This window comes from Lytechinus variegatus, chromosome 19 (genome assembly GCF_018143015.1).
Source record: "Lytechinus variegatus isolate NC3 chromosome 19, Lvar_3.0, whole genome shotgun sequence".
Taxonomy (NCBI): Eukaryota; Metazoa; Echinodermata; class Echinoidea; order Temnopleuroida; family Toxopneustidae; genus Lytechinus; species Lytechinus variegatus.
Genome location: NC_054758.1, coordinates 23282255 through 23292724, shown reverse-complemented (window position 1 = coordinate 23292724; position 10470 = coordinate 23282255). Strand labels below are relative to the sequence as shown.

The 10470-nt window shown below is 34.0% G+C and overlaps 1 protein-coding gene across 1 annotated transcript; it reads right to left on the bottom strand.

Moving 5' to 3' along the window:
• Window positions 1–5021: 5021 nt before the first annotated feature.
• LOC121405750 (ras-related and estrogen-regulated growth inhibitor-like) lies at window positions 5022–10470 on the bottom strand. The gene is made up of 3 exons (XM_041596703.1): window positions 10372–10470; window positions 6571–6650; window positions 5022–6176 (listed from the first exon to the last, which is right to left on the bottom strand). Exons 2-3 carry the CDS (start codon window positions 6646–6648, stop codon window positions 5661–5663), a joined length of 594 nt encoding a protein of 197 aa, XP_041452637.1. The 5' UTR covers window positions 6649–6650; window positions 10372–10470; the 3' UTR covers window positions 5022–5660.

The following is a 10470-nucleotide window of genomic DNA, read 5'->3' as shown; positions in this document are numbered from 1 at the left end:
AGAAATGTTCAATTACAATTACTTTTCAATTAAATAACATACAATTACCAATTAATTTTGTCAATTACAATTTCGATTACTTTCTATAAAGTCATAAATGAGACCGATTTGCATTTCGTACGTAGCGCCATCCTTTTCATCATAATTCTAAGTTAAAGAGATACTTTTAAAATGGAGGGTCAGAGAGCATTGATCCTGCTTACCACTTCCTTTAATGCTAAATCAATTGACATTCTCATTAATACGTAGATCTGCATTCTCTCTTCATTTGTAGAAAACATGACATAATGTACAACATGTAAACTTGAACCTCCTTCATCAGGGGTGGATCCAGCATTCACCTATCCCCTATAGAGGAAGGGGCAGGAAAATGTTTTTCATCCACGATTTCCCCGATCAGCCACTGAAACTATTTTTTGGGGGGTAGGGGGTATTCTCAACTAAAGTCTGACAATATAAACATCTTAGCTTCATTGTTACTAAAAAAATGAGGCCTAACTGAATAATGTAAGCGCAACTAAGTCACAAACTCAAACTTTCTTACAAAATAAATCAAGGTATGGGTCCTACAGTGTGTAGTGTTTATCATGCAAACTTTTGTGAATTTAGGCTGCAATGCTCTTTGATAGCCAGAATGATGGTCCAAATTTGGAAATGTTATATGTTAGTAATTATATTTTGTATAGTTTGCACCCACTGCATGGAATTATACGAAATTTTGCTAATGTTGTTTGATTTCTTGTTAATAAAACCAATGACCTTCAGCAATTCTTTTCAAATGGTCAATTTATGCACTTCTTTTCCTCCACATAAAGGATTACAGTTGCGTGCAATATAATACTAGATAAGGGGAGAGAAATAAGTATTCCAGGGTAAATTAAGTGAGTAAAGTGAGTTAAGCAATTGAATGTTATTTAAAGTAGCTGAAGTAAATTAACAATTTTCAATTACAATTACTTTCCCTTAAAGTATATAATTAATTACGAAATTCATCAATTACTTTGCAATTGAGCTAAATCCTGGTTATGACACTTTGAACTATTTATTTGATTTACACCACCCAAAATATATCTTACAAAATATAAAATGCAAAGCTTGCACACAAGTTTAAAGACTGTGTCAACCTTTTAACCAAATATTGTCAATCATTACAGAAGTTTTGGGACCTCTGAATAATCTCAATTTGATACGTGTTGAAATTAATTTGAATATCATAAATCACCAAGGGAGAATACCAAATCAAATTCGTGCAAACACTTTCAAGACTCTTCTGACCCTAGAATTATTAGTTGTTATTAACCCTCCTCTTAATAAATTTGATAGTTTATTATTATTCATTAAAAGGCAATGATTGTAAGATTTGTAGAATACGGGATAATATTTTATTTGCTGTAAAGGAGCTGTGGAATATTTAACAGCGGTTCTAAATGATGAGACATGAAAGATGATGTTATTATTTTTCTCAAGAGAATAATATGAATTCAATATACACTGTATACATGACCAAGATCTTATTTCTCTTTGTTTGTCTTCCTCATTTTCAAATTTCTCTTCATCCCCCCCTTCGTCATATATGTTCACCCTGGGAGTGCTGGAGAAGCATGATCAAGACAGGAAGATTTGAATATGATCTTCTTAACAGAAAGAGTGGGAGGATCGATTATTGTTCAATTACATCCCAATCAACTATTTATATACTCTTAAAATAAGGATGAGATGCCTTACCGATAAGTCATTTGGGGAAAAGTACCTGAATTTCAATGGGAAAATGAATGGACATTTCAATCGTGAAAACTGAGCCAGCTTTCAATGTTTGTGATTAAATAATGCTTACACTTTCATGATTTCTTAAAATGGTCACTGGCTCTTCTTGAGAAAAAGTGATACCAATAATATTAATGATACCATACATAGATGATACTATTATCTGTTTGCTATTATCAACATCTCAATTTTAGGTCTGTCATGGGTGAAAAAAAATTTCCCTCGCATATGGTAAACCCGGGGTTTGATATCCAATAAAGTACTTCGAGATAGACATATTAGTATGTAATGTAATGTTATCAAACAAATATAAATTATCATCACAGTCAAATAAAATCATTTTGATACCATACCTGCTACTGACATCACTGATGTATTAGGTCACGTGATTAATTGTCATCATCTTAGCATTCCTAACATTGTAAACAACCAAGACCCTGTTCACATCCTGTGCACTGAGTAAAAGGCACTGTGGAAAGTAATACAGGCATTAGAATGGAATGTGTCAAGTGTGAACATTGCGCTATCACAAGCAATTGTTAATATTATCATCTAACAAATTACAATACAACTTTTTGAAAAAAAAAACAATTTCATTGTCCTGACAAGTTGAATTGGGGGCGGGGGATTTATAGAGAATTTTGTACATTAGTCTCCAACATTTATCTATTTACAGCATTAAAAATGCTCTGAGCATCTTAAATAATTCAAGTATTCATTAGTAATATCATAACCAAAATAGAAGAATACAATATCGATTGCTTGCCAATTTATATATTCAAGTAAAACTTGAACCCCATGCTGCTCAATGTCCTGATTCTAAGGACCACCATGATGCTAAATAATAATGTTCAACATATTATTGTATGTTAATTAGTAAAACGGAAGTTGGCACATGCTCATTTTTTCACGCCCATTTTTGAAAAATGTAAAAGGCATTTTGACTTGTCACAGCTACGATAGATAATGATTGCAACAGCTGCATGTGCAAAATCATTCTGGTAATCCCAACAAGGATTATCCAATCTGAATTTAGTTCGATCAATTAGAAAACCGATTATCCTAATTTTAAATTTAGCGAAAAGGTCATATAAATAAAAACTAGAACCCTGTGGAAAATACAATAATGAGAATATCATGAAAACAGAACATTTTGATTGTTATATTGTTACATTTCACGCAGCCCCCCCCCCTCCTCTCGGAAATTGTGTCAATTAATCATCTGATTTGTTCCATTGCATCTGCTGATGAAATAAACAGAAAAGGACTGGGAAAATAAAAGGGACTTGGAATTTATCAAAAGTATCAAATCAAAGGTTTCGAAAACATGGGAATTGTAAATTAAAAGGAAAATCAATTCAAAGAGGTTTATGCTACTATTTTTCATATACCAGGTTGAGATATATCACCATGACTATAGAAACACAAGATATATTAATTCTCGGAATTTTTCGTCGACACAACCTGAAAGGTTTATCCCAACCTGTTTCACTAGTAGCATAAACCTTTTCTCATTGTGTTGATTTTCCTTTTAGGTTTTACAATTTCTACGTTTTAGAAACCTGTGATGAGATTTCCTTTATAAGTAAATTACGATCATAATCATTATTATGTCTATAATTCCTCATATGAATGAATTCAATCATTCTCCACTGTTAAAACACAGTATGGTTTCTATAGTGATTGTGATATTAAATTGAATAATTTCTCAAAAATTATATTACATGTGAAAGCGTAAAAAGTTACTACCCTACGTACATTGTATAATTGTAGAGTCGATAGTCACAGAGAAAATTGCAGGAAGACCATGAACCTATATCTCGACCAAAGATAGCTTCTCCTGAGCATCAAAGTTTATTTAAGGAAATCCATTATTCATCTTATTACCACCATGGACCTATCCATGTTACCACAAATAAATAGAATCACAGTATTCACTTGTATGGTAATAATGTAATTTAGAAATGATCCAAAACTTCGGATAATGTTCTTATAATTCCACAGGATTATTGTATGGATTTATCGGGAAAAATGATATGAAACAGATGCGAGTCCATGAGACGGGACGAATAAACAACAACATGTACTGGTCAATGTTGATAACATTTCGGTCGGTTATAATGATAATTATGATTACATATGTAGGGCAATTAATACGGGTGTTTCTAAGCGCTCAATAATTCATTAAATTAAACAGCACAATGGCCTATTGATTGAAAACAATGCCCATTGAAATCATTTTCAAATTATCATTTTCAAATCAAACTGATCAAAATTTTCAACTTTGACTCATGGGCCATATTCTAAATGGTGATAAGGGGACCGTTGCATAAAACTTTTTACCTGAGAGAACTCATGTTTTTTTTTTTTACCGGAGTTCTTTCCCTGTGTTAAAGTCAATGGCAGAAATCAGACTAACCTTAGTTTTCAGTTTTTACCAGAGTTTTCTCAGGTAAAAAGTTTTATGCAACAGGCCTCTGTAGTAGGTTAATCCTAATAAGGCCGGGGGTGTTGACGGTGTTGGGGGTGTTCGGAGCCCCATCCCCCCCTCCCCGATGTGAATGTTATTTCAAGTATTCTGCATATTAAGACCACATTTGCGACCTCCGCGCTAGCTGTCTCGAAGATATGCACAATTTTATACATACATGTCGGACCAAAAATTGCTCAAACAATTGATTTTGATACCATATAGAGTTTTCAGCCTATTATCATAAATGTATTAACACTATTGTTTTTACTGATTAAAATTACTTGGTCTATTGTTGTTTATGATCATTTCATCGAAAAACAGTTAAAAGGGACAAATAAAAGAAATATATGAACTGGCAAAATACATATCTATCTGATTTCGCGTTTAAATAAATTTTCATGTAATAATAGCTATACAATTTTGCACTTTCCAAGGGAAAACGGCATGTCAATATTCGGCGCGATCACGTGTTCAACGTCTGAGATGTCAAGGGTTGATATCCTTAAATATCCGGCTTAGTATGGTTAGACACAATTATGGGACATCAATTTCTACAATTAGATGACAAATCTACACTGACATTAAATTGGCATTCCGATCATTAGAAATTGCCTTTAAATGATAAAACAATATTCTTCACCATTGAAACATGGGAATTAAACACAAGAAGCATTCCGACGTAAACAAATTTTGACAATTCCCATAGTTTTAGTCAGTAGCGTACCTAGGATTTTCCACAGGGGGGGGGGGGAATCGCCCACCAAAAAAATTGACAAGCAAAAAAGGTCTTCACCCACGAATAAAGGATTTCGTACCCGAAAAAAATTGACAAGCAAACAAAAGGGGTCTTCAATTTCAAAGTACGATACCTTAGATACGCTAGTGATTTTAGTGGAGACTTAGACCATTGTTCTAAAGTTAAACACCGACTGCAAAATATATAAGATCATAAGTCATCTTATTTTTCCGATTAGGAATAAGATTGAAAAGTGAGTAATTTAGTCCTTTTCGTCAATCAATGTGATTCTTAACGAAGGACACTTACAACAGTTAATGTCAAAGGCAATTAACATATTGAAACAGTTTACAGCAGGAACTTTACGTTACAAATCCAGGGCAGGAAATTTGCCGAGAACAATAAATCCTACTAGAATAGTGCAGACACACACACAACATTTTGCAATTTATGTAGTGCAAATTCCCCGCAGGCAAGTTAGAGAAGCGTCGGTATGTTTTATAACATTGTAGTATCTAGCGGTCTAAGGAACTTTCCGTCAAGTCCCTCATAGTGGCATCTATCCCGGTGTTTGTTCTTCTGACCATGCATTCTTGTAATCTTGAGATCATTAGCGTTCAACGCCTAGTTGTGATGTTACAGCTCATAGACTGCGATAAATTTATTGTCAATCGAAGCGGTTACCGGTCATTCTACCGCTTCGTTATCAGAAAGATTATCCATTACCGAATGTTCAAATTTTCGATTCATTAATCCCATGGGAGTCACAAAACTGGTTGAACGTTCTCTCGGCCGAGGCGGGCAATTGTCTAGGTCCATTTTGGAAACACTGTTCTTTTTCCGCAAAGAAAACTTTTGCGTCATCGTCGATGGGCCGGTACGCTTCCGTACTCGGTACTCACTCATGAGCTTTTCGAAGGCACCGTAGACTTCATCGTAAGACTCACGTACTGATACTTCAAGGAACGCACAACCGAGACTCCGTGCGAGATCTTCTCCCTCATCGAACTCAACTATACGGTCGTATTCGAGATCGCGCTTGTTCCCAACAATGAGGATGGCGGGTTCGTAGGATCGTTTCGACGTCGCCCTTGAACAGAGGAATTTAAGACGCATGACCTCATCGAAACTACATCGGTCTGCAATGGAGTACATGATTATAAAGGCATCAGCCCATCTCATCTTCTCTTCGGTCTTGTCTTCCTATATTAGCATAGAGAAAAGGGAGTAAGGTCAGAATAGCATGCATATCTATCAGTTATGCTAACAATACAGCAAGGAGTTTAAATCTGCTTGAATACAAGAAAGGACATAATTTTTGATGCTTGTGTGTGTCCCTGACGGGATGTCCACAGTAATGATCAGAGGAAAGAACTATGTTGTAAAAGAAATGAATACAAGTCATGTAGGCGTATATAGGTTTAACTAATTTTACTCCCTTCTTCAATACATAAACAATCAACAATGACTCATTATTATTTACCTTATTAAAACAATAAACACCTAACTAAAATAAATAATCCCCTACTTCCACTCAGACTATCGTATCTTCTTTTATATTTGATGAATTTTCAAAATTGTATATTTGATTGTTCACCTGACCAGCTGTGTCCAAGATTTCAAAATCTACAGGTGCTAGCTCCTCTGGGAAGAATCCACGATGTCTGTAAATCATTTCTGATAGGAAATAAAACATAATCATTTTAAATATTAATAATAATAAGAAGAAAAGAAGACAGGGGAAGAAGAACTTACAAGAAGAAGAAGAAGATTAGCTTTGGTATATCTGTTTAAAATGGAATAAAACCTTTGGAACAAGTGGGCTTTTGTGGAAACATAAATATCAAAGAAGAAGAACACAGAAAGTATGAGAAAAAATAAAGAGAAAGTTATGAGCATCTGAATATGGCAATAACCAAAGCAATGGAGATCCTCCCATTCGCAATGCGACAGAGATGTGTGATGTAAACATGTGAACAACTTTCCCTCTGATTGGCTTTCTTATGGTGATACAAACTCTTTATCCATAATATATTCTTTGAAAATCTGTATACATGCCCTCGTATGGAAAACATACATGATCTACCGATAAAAGATGCAGTTTAAGTGAAATATATACTAAAGTAATGGGAGAGTTGTTCACAAGTCGTTCTTTGTCGCATTGCAAATGTGATTATAGCATCAATGATCGCAATATTCAAATGCTCACAACTTTCTCATAATTGGTCCAATTTTTCTCAAACTTTCGTTGATCCGTTTCTTTGATTTTTTCTGTTTTTGCACAAGCTTTCTTGTTCCAAATGTTTCATTTTCCTTTAATGACTGTTCCAAAAAAAGGTAACCGCTCACTATTTTTTTTCAATATTGTTTCTCTTACAAAATCCCCTTCATTTTGGAGCAGGGGCCGCGGAACGGTTTTCAAAGTGTGGGGGGGGGGTAGCTGACCATGCAAAAACTCAAGAATCATATGGTTATTTTTACGTTTTTTGTACATGGTTTTTGAAAAAAGTGGGGGCTGAAGCCCCCCCCCCCGCTTACGCGGCCTCTGTGGAGTGAAACCCAAAATTATTTATGGGGGCGTCCTTTTTTTCTGAAAAAACCCAGCACTCTCTTTTAATAAAAAATCATTCACTGGCCCCTGTTAAAAATTCCATTTTTTCCCACTTGTGTTCCTTTTTTCAAATCTTTTATTTCAATACAACTTTACATTATATCATCTTATCTTCTTTAAGTCTAATTTCTATATATTTTCCATTTTCTAATCTACCGAATTTATGTATTGGTTAACTATATGCTCTTTATTTTTCTCACTGATGCTATTTTTATTAATTCATTTCCATATTGATTCTGTTTTTGTTCATGATTATCTAACCCGGTTATCTTACTGTACGTATTTCTTGGTCAATGTTTAGAATAGGGTAGCGTGTCTGCTAAAGACGTGCTTTCACCTGCTGATTATTTTTCTATAGAATGAATAATTTCTAGGGAGAGCAATACTGATGATTATCATTAACTAAACATAGAAACAACATAATCCTTGTTTTTATTCTTTGAAAATGAGAGTTGAAAATTAGTTAAGGATAAGAGACAAGAAACAATATCGCCTGATCAACGGCATGGATTTCAAGACAGGTGTATTTCTCAACAATATTTAAAACCAAAACTCGTAATCTCGAGAAATAAGCCCCTAAATCAAGGTATAAAAATCAAACTATGAGGCCCCTTCCAGTAGCCCCTCATATCAATATTGTTTAATTTTCAAGCAATCAATTGATGCTACTTTATGGAATAAGATTTTTATTCACCTTTTTATCAAGCCCTTTCAAATGGTAAAAAATCCAAATTTTAATGATGATTCCAGTCAAAAATGAGGCTATACAAATGACGAATATTTAGTACGAGTGAAATCAAACTGGAACATGATTAGAATCACGAACGCTAATCAGTCACGAATACAATAGATATTATCATTACAATGATGATTCAAGATTCGCGTATAAAAAAGGCCCCAAATCAGTATCACACTAATTTCACATCTACAGAACACACCGTATATGGTAATGCATTGTTTGTAGTATGTGCTAGTCTTTGTGTGGAGACACACTTGTTGATCAAATTTCAATCAGGGTATGTGCCTACAGACTAATGCGTTGTATTGGCTGATAGATTACAGTGGCGTAATGAGCAAAAAAAAAGACTGAAGGGGCAAACATAGCGTACCAGGTACGCAATTTCTGAACTTTCGCGAGCGAGAACAAGAACAAAGTAGAAAAATAACGAGAGCGACAGGGAATAATTGAAATTGTCGAAAAAAGGAATAAATAATTATTTTGTCAACATCTATAAAAAAAAATATATAGCTTTTGGCATCAAACAGATGTGAAATGGGGGGATACATGATTTATACAGAGAGAGGGGGAGAGAGTGAGATCAGAGAGAATCAGAGTGAAAGAGAGAGAATAGACACGAAGTGGAGAACGAATGATGAGATTATAATAATCCAAGGGCTTTTTCATGTGACAAATTAGGCATGCGGAGATCAGGCGCTTACTAAATCAGATCTACAAACATCTGATAGCAATATTTCATCGTCTAAATGTATTTCGTGAGATAGGAGGAAAGAATGTGAAAACATTCTAGGAAAAAAAGGATGAGCGCAATGATCATTTTGTTTCATTTAAAGCGACTATAACTTGCATCAAAGTAAATCACGTCTAATCTAGTAACTGTCTAATCATAGTTTTGAAAATCTCTTTCATGTTTTTACGAACATTAAAATTCATCTGATTGATTCATTAATTTTCATTGATTTATTTTCGTATAAAATAAAAAAAACAATACAATAAAGCTACTACTACTACTACTACTACTACTACTACTACTACTACTACTACTACTACTACTACTACTACTACTACTACTACTACTACTATTACTACTACTACGACTACAATACTATTACTGCTGCTTCTACTATATCGCCACCACTGCTAATAAAAATAATGAATAATTATCATGAAAAATTGAAAGAAATAATGAAATGTGTAAATTACTTTGAAATTAATGGAAAATGCAAATATTCAATCCTGTTAGGCAATAAATAGAAAAAAAATCACACAAGCAGAATCGATACCAGACTGATCAAAACTACTACGATAACATACTATCGGTCAATTTGGAGTCAGTGCCATAACATTAAAGGGCAAGTCCACCCCAACAAAAAAGTATTGGATTAAAAAGAGAAAAATTCAACAAAAACATAACACCAAAAATTTCATAAAAATCGGACGTATAAATAAGAAATTTATGACATTTTAAAGTTTCGCTTAATTTTGCAAAACAGTTTTATGCACATCCTGGTCGGTATGCAAATGAGGAAACTGATGGCGTCATCTACTCACTAATTAATTCCTCCCTGAACATGTGGAATTAGCATTGTTTATATTATATAGTTCAGTCGAGTTGGCCCTTATTGCCATAAATCTGTAAAAAAAATGAAATATTGTATAATTCGAAAAAAAAAGAAAAAAGAAATAGTGAGTGAGGCCCGCCGGCGCGGCCCGGAGAGACACCACCGACTGTCTCATTTGCTCCTGGGAAAACATTGCTATGATAAAACATAGCTCTGTACATATAAGTTGTGCATATAACTGTTTTGTGAGAAATAAGCGAAACTATAAAATGTTATAACCTTCTTATTTTACATCCGATTTTAAAATGAAATTTTCAGCGTTATGCTAATTTGATTTTTCTCTATTTATTCAACATATTCCTGGGGTGGACTTGACCTTTAAAGAATGAATGCAAGAAAATTGCTCATGAAAATTATTAATAACATGATCGCTTATGATTACATACAAAGCATAATTTTACTGTGAAGAAAAAAAGAAAATCTTACCTAGTGTTGGATCGTATTCCCAAATGAAACGTCTCGTAACAAATCGGACCGTAAATGCTGTGTATTTAAAAGGAGAGAAAAAATCAATATACAACGCTG

What these genes read in the sequence shown, in the direction of transcription:
- LOC121405750 (XM_041596703.1), bottom strand. Translation starts at nt 6,648, where the DNA reads ATGATTTACAGACATCGTGGATTCTTCCCAGAGGAGCTAGCACCTGTA. An exon ending in TCTTGGACACAGCTGGTCAG is followed by an intron (nt 6,177 to 6,570) that starts GTGAACAATCAA and finishes ATGCTAATATAG; the next exon opens with GAAGACAAGACCGAAGAGAA.